This window comes from Cynocephalus volans, chromosome 1, assembly GCF_027409185.1.
Source record: "Cynocephalus volans isolate mCynVol1 chromosome 1, mCynVol1.pri, whole genome shotgun sequence".
Taxonomy (NCBI): domain Eukaryota; kingdom Metazoa; phylum Chordata; class Mammalia; order Dermoptera; family Cynocephalidae; genus Cynocephalus; species Cynocephalus volans.
Window position 1 is genome coordinate 210756679 of NC_084460.1, and position 20588 is coordinate 210777266.

The 20588-nt window shown below is 34.1% G+C and overlaps 1 protein-coding gene across 1 annotated transcript in view; it reads right to left on the reverse strand.

Moving 5' to 3' along the window:
* Positions 1–15813: 15813 nt before the first annotated feature.
* LRP1B (LDL receptor related protein 1B) overlaps positions 15814–20588 on the reverse strand; it is a 1457254-nt gene continuing 1452479 nt past the window's right edge. Inside the window, exons 89-91 of the mRNA XM_063085362.1 lie at positions 20415–20556; positions 17454–17552; positions 15814–15954 (exon numbers count right to left, since the gene is read on the reverse strand). Coding sequence (XP_062941432.1) covers positions 15814–15954; positions 17454–17552; positions 20415–20556 — 382 coding nt within the window. The remainder of the gene's footprint in view (positions 15955–17453; positions 17553–20414; positions 20557–20588) is intronic.

The window sequence follows — 20588 nt, forward strand, 5'->3', positions numbered from 1 at the left end:
AAATGGACATTTTCAACAGAGATTTTACTAGAAAAGAGGAGAAAAAAGGATATATTATCACACATAACTTTCTTTATAAGATCCTTAGGAATTGCTTATCTTTATTGGAAACCATCATATATTAGGCCTCATTAATTCAAGGAGATGAACTAGATAAACTGAATGTGCCTTCTGAAGTTAGGAACATCATGCTTAGAATGTTCCTGAATACATGCAAATACTTCATTCTTCAAAATGTTTCCTGAATACTTGAAAATAGCCATTTTAGCTAACCCATACCACATGTTAACACATAGTTAACATGTATATAGCCTCGTATATTAAAAAGAAAACCAGGAAATAAGTTACTATGGGAGTTTGTGTGGAGCAAAAATATGTATATGAAAAGGACTAAAGTTGTTATCAAACACCTTGTGTTGTGTTGTTTGAGCATATCTCTAATATGTTGGGGAGTTGATTTTAAGATAAGCAACTGTTGTGCTTGACCATAAAAGCATGAAAGGTGCTTTGATACCTCCTTCAGAGACAGAATTAGGATTTCAGAGGATCATTGAACTGATCCTTGATTTTGCATTCATGATTGTATCTTGAAACCCAGATGAAAGAAAACCCAGGTTTTAAATTCAGTTATATGTGTTATAAATGTACCTTAATATTAATACAAAATGCAAAAAGATATAACAGTAGATGCAAGATTCATTCCATATAAATAGCTCTTTAAAAACAAAGTTTCTATTAATGACAAATTATCTTTATTAATTACAGCTACTTATTCAAAGCAAATAAAGTCAGGCCCTTGTACTTTAAGGTCAATAAATGCCATTGGGTTAATGAATGAGTGCTGTTCAATTATAAGAGGTCTTAGTCTGAAATTATTCATTTCTTTGTGCAAACGAATTTTTGATATGTAGACTATGTATCTTTCAAAAATATTAAGTATGATTTCTATTGTTTAATTTATATAAAACTGCATGCTCTTTTGTTGAAATCTTCAGTACATGGTGATTGAACTTGGCACCTTTCCTGCCACACAGTGAACTGGACATAGCAAAAACTATGTCCCATCTCAGTCAAAAAGCCTGTAACGGGAAACCGGCCCATCACAAATCTAGTTGCACAAGGATGATTTTTGTTAAAAAGAAATGACACACATTTAGCCAGGTCTTGTTACAATCTTCAGACTGTCATCTCTGTTTCAGATATAGACATCAAAGGGAGCAGAGAAGCCCTTTTGTTCTTATCAGCTCATAATCACACTATTGAAATATGCGGGATATTTAGCATTTCAGGTGTAGGCCTTTTTATCAATGTCTATTCAGTATATGACTTAATGCTAAAAACCTTTTTAAGATTCAACTAGTGATGCTAAATAAAATGATCCTACATTTTAAGAATAGCAACTAAATAAGTAAGGGGACTTGGTCTTAAATATGTATTGTAAGGTTTTCTTCTAAGGTTCAACAGGCTTTTATTACCCAGAGGTTCATTTAAGCAATCCTTCTAGCTTGGAATTCATGAAAACACAGTCATCTTATAAAAAAAAAAAAGAAAGAAAATGCAACCTGGTTTACAAAGACAATAAATGAAATAAAAATTGTGTAATTATTTTAATAGACTATTAGAGAAGAATTTGGTCAAATAGAGAAGATACAATTTGGACGATTTATTAATCTTTTTTTTTTTTTGGAGTTGTATGAGTTGTAAGCTGCTCAGTTTAGTTAAGTCAATTAGAAGTGTTTCCATATATCATAAATCTCTTCATTTTAAGTGCATCATTAATTTTATGACAAAATTAACCCAACACCATTAGAGCAATAGGCAAATCTTCACAGATTTTTTTTTTTTATTAGACTGTTCTAGTTGATATTTGATGGGACCCACAAACAATTTGAACAGTTCACCAGGTTTTAACCTTGAGCCTACTATAGCTGATGGGATCCTAGGATCAGTGGTGACATTATCATTGCTGTTGTCCTGTGGGAACAATCAATGAACAGCATAGCTAGGTATGATATATGAAACCATTTCTTACCATACAAAACCATCCTTGATGTGTTCACTCTATTAGGGGAAGAGTGCTTTCAGCTTTCTGCTTGCACTGCTCCAATAACCTTGCATATTTAATTGTAATTGAGTCAAGTGACTTCTACAAGCTATGCATTTTAATTAGCTATCAAATGAATAGGGAGGTTGTTTGTCTAGATTTTCTTCCTTTGTACTAATTAATTGGGAGTCAAGGGTCAGGATCCTGTTTTGCAGAGTCCATTGAAGACATTCATTCCAAATATTTATATACATCCACTTACAAGCATGGTATTCAGAGTTCATTTTAAATTCTAATATAGGCCAAAAGAAAAAGCATTTATGTGTGTATTCAGGCATTGTTCTGTAAATAATAATGTTGGGAAGATAAATATTCAAAAAGGTTATGTTTTCTGTTGCAATCCTTAAGGTGAATTAAAGTGTGTTATTTTTTAAATCACTAAGCAGGCAGGAAAAAATCAGTAGGCACTGATTATATTGAAGTAATGTCCTTTTTCCAAGAGCAGGATCGATGCCATTTAAGATAACCCCTCCATTTTGTATGAACTCAGGAGGGAAAAACCCAGGCGGGAAAATGTGGAAGGGGCTGGGAGGAGCCATGCTAACCGCAAAATTAGCTTATGTACTGTTGGCTTGCTTGCACTGGCAAATAACTCCTAGCACGGTGATCGGGCAACCGAGTTGCCGTGCTTGCAGCTTTAAAAACCGAAAGTAAAAACAGCTCAGGGCCGCACTCTGAATTGGCTGGTGCGTCCCAGAAGCCAGCAATAAAGTTTTTTTCCTTTTCCATATCGGTCTCCAAGGGTGATTTCTCCCAACACCTATAACAATATCTTAATTGAATTTGAACAGAAATTATATATTTTTAAAATTGTATATTTTATTTTTTTTAATTATATTTTTAAAATTATATTTTTTATAATTATATTATCTTGCTGTGATGTTAAATAAATTAAGAAATTCATAGAAAATAAATGCAATGTAGAATTGAGGTGGTATTCTCAATACCTGAAATACTTTTGTATCTAACTACCTAAAAGAAAAACATTTAGGCAAAAACTACCTTAGTTTTACACTTTGCCTTGTGCCTGGAGTGACAGCACTACCAAAATAGTTGGTTACAATAATGTTACTTTTGCAAATAATTTTAAAATTCATAAAGTTTTAAATATTGTATTAATCTATAATGTTTGTATTTGCCATACCCATTTACCTATGACCAAGGTACCAGAAAGAAAGTGAATGAGGTTCTGGGATAAACAGTTAATGTATATTGCTGTTCTTTGAGCATAAAGGGAAACTTTTGACTATTCTTCCAGTGGGGCTCTACAAGAATGCATTTGTCAAATCAGTAGCTGCAAACCAAGGGCCGTAGTCCATGCTGATCTGTTCACGTAAAGATATCAAATTTGACAAAGCATTGCTTATGGCTACAACTTAGTTAAGTTTATAGTAGTTTACTGTCAGCTGCCACAATACATCTATTTTTTTTACAAATTGTTTAAGAATCACTACTACATCCTTTAAATCTTTGATCTTGGCACTAATCTCTGCAATTGCTCTAGGAATGTGTTATTGCTTCTGATTTACTTCAGTTAGAGGATAGGGAGGTTTCTGGAGCTTTCACTTCCCTTATTATAATCACTTTTCCTTCATAAATCAAAGAATACATGTCAGAGTTCTGCCAGATGTTACATATATGCATCGTAAATATGTACTGAGGGATCAGGGAATAACTCCTGGGTGTATCCTTGGATGTACTAGATTCACTACGAGATAAACTTGGGCTAGAATTTTATTAATTACTTGGCCTTCATAAGCCTCCACTAAACAGGGGACATGATGAATTTGGAGTACCCTGTTATCCTTATCAATTTGGATACTATAACCAGCGACCTTCAAAAGTTCTGAGTATGTCCTTTTTCCACTGCAAAGTTAGTCTGGTAATTGTCATAAATCCCTATGGGAAAAGATTGAAGGGACATTTTTCTTTCCTCAAGGCTTTTCATTTCACTTTCAATTATTAGGTTCTAAGTCTGTGAACTGGCTTAGATTTTGAAACTGGGTGAGGAATCATGATTTTTTCCATTGTTGAGTATGACGTCAATCTTCTATTTGCCTCTTCTAGATTTTTTTCATTGAAAAGTCAAGTAACACTGTGGTTGATTGCCCATCTACCTTGCCACATATTAACCTCATGGTCTATCAGCCATTGCCACAGACCCAAGATACACTCCTTGCCAATTCAACCTTGCTGTCCATAATAGTAAATCCATATGCCTTTCCTCAATTGAATAAGTGCTGTCACTTATTCTTAAGTCCTCATTCTTAAGTCCTGTCATCTGCACTGACACCAGAGAGCTCAGATACAGAGAAAAATGTTCTTCTATCAAACCTAGCCTGTAGATGATTCATAAAGCAAATGTACCTCACAGGGCCTGGTTTTCCAAAGCCTTACAGTTTCAAATATTGACCTTGCAAAGGACAGGAAATTTCCCCCAGGGCATTGAGTCTCTGTTGCAAGATAAGAATTCTAACACAGCAAGGCTGCTGGTTCTAAGACAGACAGTTACTAATTGATATGTAAAGTTACTAAAAAGCTGTTAGAAGGAAAAGGAATGTTGGCTAAATCAAGCCTTTGTTAGTGGATCACTTAATTGCTTAACAGAATGTCATCTGACTTGTTTTTACTGATGTTACCAGCTTCTATTGTAAAACTTGTTGAACTGTACTTAGCAAAACCCCACCTATGTCTCTTCCTGTAACTTCTTGGTCTGGAGAATAAATGCAGGAAGAGAACTCCAATTCGTGGTTAATTTCCCAAATGGAAGGATGCCTCGTGCTTGAGGGTCCTGGAATATTAACCCCTTTCTGGGGCTTCTCACTGCTCAAAAGGGATGGGCTTTGAGTAATCTTTGGCAGCTCCGTTACCCAGGAAAAAGGGGTGACAAATCCGTGGGAGGCAAAGCAACACAGCCTAAAGAAGTTTTTAATTTTTCTTCCACCAATGAACTTTATGAACTTCACATAAAACATGGCTAGTCTGCGCTATAGATTCTAATATGCAATATAGCCAATCTAACATTCCCACCTATTTCTTTGAGCCTTCTGACCTCCAGTACTCTGCTAAGACAATTCTAGAATCTCTATCTTATTTATTGAGGCCCATCATTTTTTTCCCCCCAATATTTAGGGATCCATCCCAACAATACAAAATAACTATCTCCAGATTCCATTGCTATGATGTTAAATAAATTGTCTTTTTATATTCTTCTCTACTGCTCCAACATCTTCATGATACACTCTTGAATATTTTCTCTCTCATATCAACCATGTCTTCTAATTCTTCCTGGAGCGGGGACTGTATTTCCCTACTTGAGCTTGTCTCTTAGTTGAACCTGGTCATTGAACTGAAGACAAGATGGGGACAAATGAAGAGAGTACACGCATCACTTTCCAAGGCATCTGCCTCAGGTGAGATTCTTACAGAATTTTTAGGCAAAGGCAGGTTTCTTTCCTACCTGTAGCAGTGGGAAGGCGCTCCTTCTATCAGTCTGGAGGACACAGGGAAATTTAAAGGTTTGAAATATTCATACTTGTCCCCCCATATATGCCTTCTCAATTTTCTTTCTCTAAGAGCACTGACCTTAGATATGAACTAAGCCAATATTTTGCCAGAGTTTCACCTTCATAACTCTGCTCCATCTAAAATAAAATCTTAGGCCTTACTATCAGTATAAGTCTGCCTGAAACTATTAGAGATAGGGGTCTCTTTAAATGTTTCCTATTCGGCCTTCTCACCTACACAGTGTGACAGTGCTCTATGAATTGAGTCTGTTTTTTGTTTGCTTGTTTGTTTGTTTTAAGGCTTAAACAAATCATTCAACAATGCAATTCTTATAATACTATAGTCCCTATATTGTTCAAAGGCCAAAGTTACCATTTAGGCCAATGCTTCGACATCTACCTGTCATCCCAATTTACCACCAGTGAGACTCAGTAATTGTGATGCCATTGCATGTTAGAAATAGTAATCACATCATCGGGCCGGCCCGTGGCTCACTCGGGAGAGTGTGGTGCTGAGAAATAGTAATCACATCATTTATTACCAACAATGGGGTCCTTATTATATTTGACTGGTGAGTATATCTGCTTTAGAATTCTTTCCTGATGCTTTACCCTGAAAGGCCACTTATTTCCCAAAACAGAGCCTGAGGCAAGTGCTTGTGTGCAAACAGTTTATATTGTATGTGATCTGGGAATAGGTGTGGGAAACTGGGAATAGTAGAAAAGTCATATAAGTGGGTGTTATCAAGTTGGTCACTGCTGTGGAAAACTCAACTTGTTTCTCAACGACTTTCCAAAAACAAGGAAATAATGAAGCACAGAATCAACTGAGAGATTTCCATGAGGGCATTTGTAAAATTGGCTAATATTTACTCTGTGGGGCATTGATACTTTCACATCTCCAGGCTGTACATACATGAGTGACAGGTGGGTTACTCTGGATGTCGTTACCCATCCCATGGTCTGTCCCCATCTCATTCACTGTCTTCAGACAAATAATCAATGTCACTAAGAGTGCAGCTTGAATGAGGAAGAACTGCAATACCTGGCTAATATGGGGGCAAACACATTCGAGAGCAGATCATGAGATGTTGGATCAGCAGGGAAGAAGATAAAGGGAGAATTTATTTAACATGGCAAGGACATATGAGGCTAGTCCTTTTGCACTGGCTCAGAGATATTCCAGGGCAGAAAGCAAGAATGCATCATAGGCCAAATAACGGCCCTCAATGATGTATGTGCCCTAGACCCTAGAATTGGTAAATATGTTACCTTACATGGCAAAAGGGACTTTGTAGATGTAATTAAGTTTTTGGACCTTAAAATAGATTATCCCAGATTATCTAGTTGGCCTAATGTAATCACATGAGCCCTTAAACACAAACTTTTCTCTGGTGGGAGGCTGTTTTAGTCCATTTTGTGTTGCTATAACAGAAATACCTGAGACAGGGTGATTTATAAAGAAGAGGTTTATTTGGCTTACGATTTTGTGACAGCTGCATCTGGCATGGGCTTCGGGCTGTTTCTACTCATGGCGGAAAAGTGGCAGGCTGCCGGTGGGGAAGAGCAGATCACATGGCGAGAGGAAGAAAGAGAGAGAGAGGGTGCCAGGTCTGTTTAAGCAATGAGCTCTCACAGGAACTAATCGAGGGAGAACTCACTCATTAATACTCCTTCCCCCAGGGAAAGCATTAATCCATTCATGAGGGATCCTCCCCCATGACTCAATCAGTTTCCAATACTGCCGCATTGGAGATCAAATTTCCACATGAGTTTTGGAGGGGACAACACATCCAAACTCCATCAGACGCAGAAGGTGTGCAGCAGAAAGGTAAGAAAGGGAGATTACAAGCACGTAGGAGAGATGAAATATGGTTCTGAGATGCAGGGGCCCATGAGCCAGGACGAGAGAGAAGCCTCCAGGAACTAAGAGTGGATCACAGCTGACAGCCAGGAAAGAAATGGGAACCTCAGTCCTACAGCTGGAAGGAACTGGATTCTAACGTCATCCTGAATGACCTTGGAAGCAGAACCTTCTCAGAGCCTCCTGGTAAGAGCTCAGGGAGCTGACGACTTGATCACAGCCTTGTGAAACCTGGAGCAGAGAATCTAGTCACGCCTTCTTGGACTTCTGACCCACGGAGATGTGAGATAACATACATGTATTGTTTTAAGCTGTTACATTTTTGGTAATTTGTTCGGGCAACAAGACAAAGCTAATAAAGTAAGAGACTAAGTACATCTGAGGTCAAGTGTTCTCAGGTTGCACCTGTGCCAGGCTAATTGCTACAGCAGGCTAGAAAGAGAGGTGGATGTGAAGATGTGCGGTGGGAAGCAAAAGGTGTCTGAGGCACCTACAAAGGACAGAATTGGGAGGAAATAGATAAAGCTGCTAATCTCTGTGGGTGAGTTCTAAAGTGTGACACCTGATCTGTGGCTGGGAGAGAGGAAACAATATTCCAGGATATTCTTGGTGCGGGATATTGCACCAAGAGCGTTAGTAATAGCAAAGGAGGAAACTAGTAGTTTTATAAACCGTCTAACAAGAAGCCTATGACTCAGTCATTTCTAATTCTCTCTAAGATAGTTAGGAAGGTCCAAAAATATTAATAACTCGGAATGATGGACAAACCATTGAGAGTTGTTAGGCGAAATGTAGCTAACAAGCAAACAAATGAAAAATATTGGTGACTCACCATTGTTTTCTCAGATAAATCAAACTGAGTCTCTGCATAGTAAAAAAAAAAAAAAAAAAAAAAAAATCTGTGCTTCCTCCATTCTCTGCATCCAAGCAAAGTACTGGGATCTGTATTACGGAAGGAGTGGACGGCCATAGCTATACTGAGCAGGCAGTTCTTTCTGAGGTGTGCGGAGCACTGCCCCGACCTGCGCTTCTACATTTCTTGGGAGAAGGATGTTTCCAGAAAATGTGAGTATGGCAGACCTCTTGGACAGTTTTCAAAAAAGGGAAGGCCTGCTGGAGCACTGAAGAAGCCTAGAACTCTCCTGAATACATGGAAGGTTGTGCCATAACACAGGATCAGATATTTGGAGGTGCCGGCGGGTGTGGATTCTAGGAAGAACGCTGGTACTGCGGCATACAGGAGCAATGGCATTTTTATGCACTCTGTTTCACTGTTTAAGTGAATAAGGGCATACTAATAAGGGACAGGTAAGGGACTGATAAAGGACAGGTAAGTATTGCACAACCCCGTCTGCTGAACAGCTCGTGAACTAGAGCATTTTCTATGTAACTAAATGTTAGTAAACAGGATAAAAATAAGCCCCTTGAACTATGGTTATTAAAAATTCTGTAAGACAGGGAAATGACATCATTTTGCAGACTTACAGAGTTGTTGCAAAGGAGAACTTTTGAAAACTGGTTAGTATCGTGAATAGAGAAGGGGAACAGATTCTATGACACCTCAGCAGAAAACCCTGAGGAGAATATACACTAAACTGAAAAATGAAAAACTTAGTTAACAAAAAAAAAAAAAAAAAGCTAAACAAGGTAAGGAAGGACTCCGAGAACACCGAATTACATTCATCTCTCAGGTGCTTGCACGCACGCACATACATCCTCACACATGCACACAGGAAAAAAAAAGTAAGTCAGCAGTGCTGGCCAGAAATTTTGAAATGTGTTAAAGAATAAAGAAAAAAAAAAAAAAAGAGAGAGAGAGAAAAACTGTTAACATGATATATGCGAAAAGAAAAAAGAAAGACTTAACCTAAGAATTGCATGTGTTTCTATGTATTAAAAGAAAATGATTTGGACAGAAGTAATAAGATGGCATTAAAGGAAACTAACTTCAGCTGGAAATAGATCGTGGTAGGTAGGCAAAATTAGTATAAAAATGTGTATATTTGGCAAAATATTTTAATTATAATTTGTTGTTTTGTCCTGTTTTGAGAATGGGGAGAGATGATACAAAGAAATAAAAATTCACCTGGCTTCAAGAAATAACATTTCATGCCTGAAACCAGAGGGGCAGGTTCAACCTAAATTTGGAGGAAAAAGTTACAACTCTAGAAGTGTCTATCTAGCTGAGTTGACATTAGTATTTGAAGGTTTTAGAGAAACGTTTGCATATGTGTGAAAGCTCAGCAAACATACCACAGATAAAGGCTTTTGAAAAGTATATTTGATGCAATATACTAATAAAAAAATAAGACTTCAATTAAAGCAAAGAAAATTATGAAGGGAAAAATTATGCAGTAAATGGAATGATGTGTTTTAAAAAGAGAAATATTTTAAATGTAAAAATAAATGAAAGTAATTATTCTTCAATTCTGAATTTCGTATTAGAGAATTTTCTAAAGTTGAAATTATTTACCAGCAGAACAAATAATAAAATAAATTTTCAAATCGAAAGAGAAAAATAAAACTTAGCAATATAGAGGGTACATAGCATAAACAAACAAAAAACTGAATAAAAATAGACAACTAAATAAAAGCACAAGAAAAACACAAACTAAATATGTATTTCAATGTTATAATGCATATTTTAGAAGGAAGATACAAAAATTAAATTCAAACTTAACCCTCCAAAATGAAGAAAGCACTCTAAAGTGACAACTGTAGTTTTTTAACATAGTGGTAATTTTTCTTTCTTTACGGGTGTTTTCTAAGTTTTCTAAAATAATATATTTTTTACAATAACAGTAAACAGTACAGGTTCTGACAAAGTACTGTAATAGGAATACTGGCTTTTTACTGGCTTCTGGTAAACTCACTTTGGGTGGAAGAGGAGATGCAAATAGGGAGAGATATGATGACTTTATAATAAGGGATATAAAACTAGGAATTAATACCATTATAAATAAGGGTAATGATTTCTGAAATTCTAAGCCAGAGAAGGTTAACATGATTGAATCTTAGGTAAAATAGGAGAGAAATGCCATGCCATTAATGAGACATGAATGCCAGTGTGTGAGCATGTGAGTGTGCGTATCTGTGTGTGTGTACGTGGTAGTGTGTGTACATAGATTTCCGCAACCATAATGGACAATTGTAAATTGCAGGGATGAAGGTTACTCCACTTTGAAATCTTATTGTCTAGTTATTTCCTACCTAACATCTACATTAATCATTGAGATGTTGTATTTCATCAGTCAAGTCAATCTAAACGCATATTCCATATATTGTTTCATATTCCATATACTGTTTAAGTATCTTCACAGTCTTATAATTCAAACTCTTAAATTTATTCTCTACTCTATTTTACAGTTTATTCTGTGTGTGAAGAAAACATTTTCTCACTTACAAATTTTTAGATTACTGACTCAAATAAGATATGTATGGTTTTCACTATTAACATTATATTTTGAAAAACTAGAACACTTATGTTATTGACTCTCCAGGCCACTACTGCATAAATAAGCTGAAAATCAAGTTTCATCGGGAGGCTTATAATTTATGTATTAAAACTGCAGAAGAAACCACCACTGAAAAATTATCTTGGACTGAACAAATGACTAAGTATTAGAATTGCATGGCTTAAGTTCACCAATATCTTACAAACCCTGTGCTAAAGGGACAGACTATTCCATCAGAGAGAATGAATACATTCTAAGCACAGAATTTATCAAATAGGCCATCTTAGCACCAATTTTTCTTTTGATTTTTGATCACTTTGGGTACAAAAAAATGAAGGTATTCACTAGAAACTATTTTTCAGAATAAATTGCAACCACATAAGTACAATATCTACTAGAGAGAAGCTAAACTAAAGAACTCATTTCATCTATTTTTTTATCTGTAGACTAGATACATGCATAGCACTGTAGAAAATACATGTTGCTGAGCCTCTGGATATGATAACACCAAAAACTAAATGTCTTTCTGAATAAAAGTTCTTCTGTGCACTTTTAATTGTCTTTGTCTTTTTCTGAATGCATTAACTTTCTGGATATGTTAAGTTACAATGGATGTGGCAGTAGAATTAAAAAATAAAACATCTGGGGGCTCTTTCTGTTGTTGTTTTTCTCACATTCAAAATACCTGAAAATAATAATATTGTGCTATGTGACCTTATAGCCAACTTCATAAAGAAGTCCCTTTCTTGCTAATTATAATTCAAGGGTTCATATTTGAATAATGAGTCCATCTACCTTAAATTTAAGTATATCCTGTAGTATTGAGAAAGCCATTGTAAATTAACTGACGAAAGTGGAACGGGGTATAAGATAAAAAAAAAAAAAACACTTCCAAAAGTGGTGAGCTATATTTTGCTTAATTATGTGGGATTAGTATTCTCTTATATTTTTATATTTTTAAATAAAACTACGTGAAAGAGTTGAATCTGTAAATCAGTAGCATTCTTAGAAAGGAATAAGATTTTAAATCTAGAGAATATATTTGAAGATATAGAGATGAGAGAGGATAAAGGAAAATGAGCAAGATTTTTTCTATTTCCTTCATCACATATACCAATTTCTCCTGTTAGAAACTTGGAAAATGTGGGCATTTTGTATATTACAGTTCATCTATAATAGTCATAACATGCATTTAGTATTAAGCTTCTTCGTATCTAAGTCATCATAAAAATGGAAAGTAACATTCCTAGAAGAAAACTGCAAGACTAAATTCTAACTTTAAGAACAAACAAAACATGATAAAACACAAAACAAAACATAATCATCAATGATATCAAAATGGACACAAAGAATTCATATTCACATAAGTAAAAATGACCCAATTTATGAAAAATTGTATGAGTTTCTAAATAAAACTTTTTCTTTTACTAATGACTTTTTTTTCTAAATTGGCACTTTCCTAATACCAAATTTCTATAACTATAATTCATATATGATCAGCATTAAAGAACTAAAATTAAAACTTTGGAATGCCATCATTTTGATTTTATTGATGAGGGTAAGGGGCCTTTTTTTTTTTTTTTTTTTTTTTGACTCAGCTGTTGTTCTAGCCAAGAATAATTTGAGAATAATTTGATAGTGGAAGACAGACTATAGCTCTAGATCAGCAGTTCTTAATAGAGGTAATCTTGCTCCACAGAAGACATTTGGTAACATCTATGGACATTTTTGTTTGTCACAGCCTTAGGTGGTGCTACTAGCATTATCCAAATGGACAGAGGGCAGGGGTCCTGCTAAACATCATGCCCTATAAAGAACAACAAAGAATAACCTGGCCCAAAATGTCAAGAGTTGGAAAATCCTTGCTATAGATTTAGGTAAGGAGGCAAGTTTACCAGCTAGCATTACTTTTTATCAAATATCTCCCACAAAAGCTTGAAGGAATTCTTTAGGAAGCATTTTATTGTAGGCATTTATAAAGATTTGTCACCATGTAGGAGAATTATACTCTTGGATTTCTGGCATTTATATGAATTTTTGCAAAAGAAAATCAGAATAGAATGAGCTAGAACTATAGAAATAGAGTAAATGAAGTTTGAGTAGCTGAGAAAGTATCTTTGTCCTATAAAGACTGAATGTAAAGTAACTGCAAATAGAAAGACTGTGGACACTGACGTGGACTTGTATGAATTAGCATGAAATGGCAAAATGTAACGTGCAAATAAGCACCATGAAAATATAAGGCTGTTGTAGATACAGCCCAGGGGTTAAAAAAAAAAAAACAACATTCTGAGCTCTCTTAACTAAGGCTTTTACTAGCGTCCTAGTGAGAAGAACAGCTCATCAATGTCAGGTCCCAAGTGTTAGTCGGTTGTATATCACATGTGATTTGCTAGATATTTATATTAATGTTAACTATATCAAGATCTCACCAGTTCTTTCAAATGATAATTTCAGATGCATTTATCCAGCTCTGATACAAAAAGACCCTTTCAGAAAATATATATAACTTAATGATAGCTCAAGTAAATCAGACCCTCCTACATTTGCAAAGAAGCTCCAAGTAGGTATACCAATAACCATTCCACTTACATCTAACGGAATCTGAGTTTTCCACGAAATACAAGTTTTGAGAATGGGAAGAGGCAGGAAGAGATTCGGCTTACTTCAACACAATTGTCGTACTACTATACGTATTATCTATTTTTCTTTTCTATTGCAATGAGGAATCTATGACAAGCATAGTGAGGCAAGGAAAAGGAGAAAGTCAGGAGAACATTTCTGCTTCCAAAAGAGAGAAAAATGCCTCCTCTGTTGTGCTTTGAAAAATCATGCAATGAAATTAATCCTTTCCTGGAGAGTGTGTTCTAAGGAAATAAAAATCTACCACGTTCACTATGGTAGTTTTCTAGGAATATTAAAACTACTTAAGGGCCGACCCTGTGGCGCACTTGGGAGAGTGCGGCGCTGGGAGCGCAGCAGTGCTCCCGCCGCGGGTTCGGATCCTATATAAGGACGGCCGGTGCGCTCACTGGCTGAGCGCATTACGGCCGGTCACAAAAAGACAAAAAAAAAAAAAAAAAAAAACTGCTTAAGGAAAGGAATTTTCGTATTTTTAAAAACTAGCCAACACAAGTACTTAAATATGTAGAATTTCATTTAAATAAGTCAGTCAACAATTTTTTATAAAGTATTTAACACTTCATTGTAGAAACATAGGCAAAATGACTATTATAACCAAAATGAAAAATACTGTTCAATTTAAAAAATGTACTTAAACAAGAACCTGAAAAAGTTTATGATATGCATAACATTATTCAAGCAAAATTGCACTAGTATTACATAAATCAATAGTTTATAAAGGCCTCAATATGGCAAAGTTTAGAAATAGGTAGTATGCATGCACATAGTACAACAAAAAGTCTCCTTATAAAACAGCAGTTTTTTAATGCTTGTACAAAGGGATAAAGAGCAACCACAAACATATTTCATCTGTTAGGTTAATACATTATGACAGCTAAAAGTCAGTCATGTCTATCAGAGGAACAAAAAGCCCTCCACAACTTGTGAATAAATCTTTTGTGCCTTTAAAGATATTTGTATAAAAATGCTATCCTTTTTTATACACCTTAAATAATATCTTGCTTATTTCAATCAAAGTTTGAAAACAAACAAAAAAAGTGAATGGGGTCCATGTGTTCTGTATAACCAAAAGAAACCAGAGTACCAGGGTAACTGGTACAGCATTTAAACTCTCCACCTTTGATAATGAGCAGATATTGTTCTTCTATAACTTGGAAGGTCCTTGAAGAATACATTTTGGATAGGGCAAATAATTGATTAGTTATATTGCATCTTGAAAATATTTACCAATTACCATATACCAAAATAGCTGTTTTGCTACTTCCCTTTGACCTAGCAAAGAGAATGCATTCACATAATTGGAATTCTTTTATCAATTTATGTGCTTATACATTATCCTTTAATTTTCAGTATGGTAAGGGGTTGGGTTAATTTTCCACAAAATTCACATGACTGGGAAGAAGTGCATGACATCAGTACCCAATGCCCTGTTGTGCTCTAGGCTGGCTATTTACCTCGGGACTGAGGGAGAACAAAAGGTCTTATCTCATAGCAAGTGTGGTCTGTCCACTTTCGGTTATATTTTTGCTATGTTCTACCACCTAAATATAACTATTGCTTAGAGGGTGTATACGTTTAGTATATCACATAGAGCCCACTATGTTTTGGAAAATGTAGTCATCTGTGTTCATGCAAATTATTAATTATACATATATTTTAAAGTCCCCCCCCCCCCCCAATTTTCACCTATCACTTGGTAATCTAGGTCTAATTTCAAAGCATGTGATGCTGAACCTGTGAGGGCTATATATTTTCAGCAGAGTCTGGATCGATCTTCATGGGCACAAAGAAGAGAGTTGACCATTCTATCATTCTGCCATCAATTTAAACAGAAAAATAAAATGACCTTGTATCACAGCTTTCAGACCATATAATGAAAAAGTGCAGAGATTCTCTTGGTTGATTAAATAGAACCAAAAAAGTTCATATAAAATAGATTGCTCATATTCACACTACAAAGGAATACGTTGTTTTTAATTTTAACAAATTCAAAGGTGTGTCATATCAGCAGCATTGTTGTAAATTGTACTGTAGTGCAGTTATTTTTCATAAAAATACCATACAAATGGTCAATCAATAGTCATCAGCAAAAAATAAAACCCAAAAAACTCAAACAATTAACCAGGGAAAAGATAAAGAAGGAGGTAATGCTGATGCCAAAACAAGTATAATACTGTTGGAACATACAAAAGTAATCCTTATATTTTATACATTTATACAGCATATAAAAGTTATCGCTGATTATGCCACTGTCTCTCTTATACCAATTTCTATTTTCTTTGGAAGCAGTTCTTTCCTTTCATCAACACTTCCTAAGGAGTTTCGACAGTTTTGCCCATCCATATATAATTTTGCATACACCGGATTTGAGTAATTTGTTGGCTGAAAGAGAAAAATTAATAAATATAATATTATTATCAGTATTGACCACATTAGTTATTTTTATGATGTCTATCTTTTCATAGTAACAATATTTATATGCAACTCATTTAATTTACTAAATAATAAATATTTAAATGTATTTGAATTCTTTGTTTATAGGCTTTAGTCAACTTTAGCATGGTGTTAGATAAAAACATAATTTTATGTTTTTTGAGTAACTTGTGAACCTAAGGAAAGCTTGAACATACATGAAAAACCAGAAGAAATCTTTATGAAAGCTATGTTCACTGAGTATTATAAAAACATAAAATGTTAAAACATATTGTCATATTTCTAGTCCATATGCCCTCCCCTAACACACATTTTATTGCTAATGCAAGCCTATCAGGGACAGGTAAGATGTATTTACAGAAAATCATCTAATTGGTTGGTCCTTATGATCATTCAATATAAAGTTAAAAACAAGCAAATAAAGAAAAATAAAAGTAAAGAAATGCACCAGTGGAGTAGACTTTAAAATAATGACAATATGTTTGCTTCAAACAACCTATACGTATTTAAACAACCTATACGAATATTTTTGGACTCTCCCAAAGAATTGTGGAGTCCATAGTGACCTTAAGTTGCACACACACTTATAGCATTTGATGTAGAATCGAGGCATGAAGCATTGACCTCTTGCAATTGGAAAAGATATACAATATTTATTATTTAACAAATTGTAGTTTAACTCAAAAAAGTATTGTCTAGTTTTTTTGTTTTGTCCTGTTGTGTTTTTTTTTTTTTTTTTTCCACTTTTTTGGTCTTTCCAAAAGCAGTGTATTGAATCTTCGTTATAACAAGGAAACATTATAATCTTCAAGCCATGCAAAGGAGACAAACATGGTAGAAAATGAGAATGAAAAGCAGTTGATGAGAGAGAACAAGAATGTGAAATCTCATCCCTAGGAATCTTGAGACCATATTTTATCACTCTTCTGCTTGAAATGACCATGTGACTTTGCATAGAGTGTCTTTCTCTATGCACTAGTTACTTAATCCAAAAAATGTTTGAGAATGGGTTCATTAGACCACCTCTAATTTCTCAGTATGATGAAACATTTTAAAGAATAGTTTTATTTAACTCCACATCAAATTTGTGTATTTTAAGTAAAGCATTTTCATAGCAAATGAATAAAACCAAACATGAATTTAAATTACTCAGTTTAAATTTCTGGATAGAATAGCAAATATTCATGTTCATTGCTAAGAGGCTATAACATTTTCAAATCCAGTAGAAGAGGTATTTCTTCTTTATAGCTTGCCTAAAATGATAACATGCTTTATATGTAATCTTGCATAGAAAAAACACATAATATAACCCCCCAATTTTAATGCTATTTTGAAATCTCTTGTGAATTAGAAAATTAAGAACAAACCTCTATCTAAGTCTAGTGTTCAGTCTTTGTGAGGGGTTCTGTGATGGAATGGATATGGAATAATGAATTTTCTTCTCTCACCCCAGCAGTTAGTGGTCCTTTCAAATCAGAGTTTAGGTAGATGGGCGGCGCTGTGTGTGGAAGCTTGAAAGCACTGGGCCCTCCCCCTATATACCTGGCCTGTGTACAAACAGAGAATTTTAGTTTCTGACCTAATATCATGGAACCATTTTTCATTGATATAAATCATGTTAAGTCATAAAAATAACATAAAACATACTTTTTCCTGGGCCATGAACAGTGTGTTCACGTTAGCTTTAACAACTTAAGAAAGAAATATTAATGTTGGATCCTTGCTTCACAGATAGACATTTCTATTAAGTTCAGCTTACTGATAGACATGTAGTGTGCCTAGAAACTTCCATACATTTCTGTTTAACTTCATCCTTCCCAAAGAAATAATACCTTTGCTAACAGCTCTGTGGGAAATGGACTAGCTTCTCCTATTTAAGGTTTTCTCACTTTGAAAAGTTCTGACAATGGCTGATTTTAGATACAAATATCTGACTACTTCTAATTAAAGTTTCATCATCACTCTATATTTTTAAGTGAAAAAAATCAATTTCAAATTTGGTACTTTGAAACAAATATCTGTATTTTTAAAAACCTGGCTCTCTAGTGTAAGACAGATTAATTAGTAATTAAATTGGCTCGCTAAATATTTATGCAAGGGCATTGACCTTAGACTTTCTTGAGTCTAGGGGCCGAATTAGCCAATCTGGTACACTCATATTCATAATATAGTATTTATTTAGTGATCCAAAGGGAAAAAAAAAAGCTAGATGAAATTTTGAAGAATATAAAAATATTCATGATTATACATACCATTACAAATGTTAACCATCAACTTAACAATGGATGACCACAAAGGTTGGGACAAGGGTAAAGCTCTCAAGAAAAGATTTCAAAAATAAAATCAAGTCAATATCGTCTCTTTATTTTCTCCCATGAAAGTTCGTTTTGGAAAATATTCAAAACAATCCAAGTGAGAATTGAGATGAATTTGGGGATAAAACCAGTAAGTACTAATTCCCTTCCTTTTTTTAACTCTTCAAACTGTGGTTACCTCCATAGTAAAACCGACTTTATTAAGTACTTCAATCTTTTTGCTTATCATTGAACTGGAAGTGCTATCCACTTTGGAAATAATGAAAACGACAATGACTGTTCTACAAAAATTTTCTTTATGCGTAATACAATTTATATTTGATTACATGATGCATACATCAAACCACTGTAACAAAGTGAATACTCTATGAAATACATTTGATCATGCTTTTTACTCCCTCCCTTTTTTTGCTCTCTGCTTTTTATTGCTTTCTGTACCTATTAGGACTATCTGTTTTTCTATAGTTACTTCTTAGGCAACAATTCATATTTACATTTTAAACATCAGGAGCCAGTTAGAATCACCTAAGTCACATTCTGTGCAATTTTGGTTAGTCAGTCAGCAAATTGGTAAATACACATTTATTGAGTATTATATGCTAAGTACATTAAAAATACATTTGAGGGGCACCGAAGCATAGTTTTATTTTCCAGGAATAAATATGGAAACTTTTTTAAGTGGAGTACTAAAAAGCTATTTTCTTTAAGTATCCCAAATTATATTAATTCTGTCATTAGAAATAAAAATGATGGGGGAAACATGAGAACTCTTCTTCATGTGAAAATTGTTTAAAATACGTCTTCTTCAGTTCATATAATACTTATGGACACTGTATTTTTTTTCTAAAAATGCAAAGAATTTCAAAAGTCTATCATTTAAGATGTCTTTCTCCTTTGTAGATAAAACATCAAATAACAGTGTGTAGAGTATATATAGTCTCTCATTTTGAGTAGAAAATACTAAAACTAAGTTACCATAATATATTTTATGAAAAATTTCAGAAGCAGAAGTCATTTACTGAATTAATAATAAATAATAACTATAAAATTATTTCAAATTTGAAAAAAGTTTATAATATCATCTGATAGTGTAAAATTTATTTGTGCAATACTGATTGATTAATTTTCATAGAAATGAATGAGTGATCATCGATTTCAGGCTTAGGAAGTTCTATCATGAATTCAGTAGATTGAATACATGGGACCCTATTCAACTTCTTCAGGAATAGCTGTCACCATGAGTACATTTGGATATAAACTGGCCACTGTGATTATTTGCAATACAAAGATGTATTTTGGACAAAGTACCTTTAATAAATCAGAAAACAAATAAATAAATACTTAATAAATGAATAAGCTAAGAAAATTATTCTATAATAGTAAGTTAATACTCTTAATTCAGAGAAAAAGATTCTAAAATTATGCAAAATATTCAAATAATTCTCTAAAGCAAGCTTTGGATGTTTAATTTATCTGGATAATTGTATTATTTATTTATCCTAAAAGGTGCTAGCCTGAGCATTTGGTAATAAGAACTAACAGAGACTTTAAAAAGGCTTCAGATTATTAGGCTCTATGTATCAATGATGTGTTTAAAATCAATAAGAATTTATAGCAGATAAAAAATATATCTCAAAAGTGATCTGATTACAAAAAAAATCAGAAGATGCAGCTTAGCTGGCTTTTCAATGAAACACTGTCAAAAATAAAATAATTATTTTGACAATGATGTACTGTACTCTTTTTATAATGAAAAATAAATCAGCCAATCTTTTAAAACTAAACTGAATATTTAGTGCTAGCATCTCAACATATTTGAATATGATATTATTTTAAATAAATTATACATGCTCATGAACTAACTGAATAAATAGATATGTATTTTCTAAAAATGTTACATTAACTTGCATGCTTCAGCTGAATGCAGTCCATGATCGTATTTTTTCCTTTAGAAGAGTCTGTAACATTCAATGCATTCTAAAGTCCTTCACTATAACTTCAGATACAAGAAAAGAATGATAATCCAGAACCATGTAATAGAGATATGAATCAAGAATGTTAGTGTTCATTCTCCATCATCTTAAGACACATTACCGTTGTTGGATCGATCATAAAGCCAGGATCTAAGAGACCTCCATCATGATCATGATCCACCTCATACATGTTATAAGATGGGTTGCCAATTTCTACATTTATTCCTCCATTGATAATAGGTTGTCTTCTAATTGTTTTTGTCCTAGAATACATGAACATTTACATAAGTGTGAA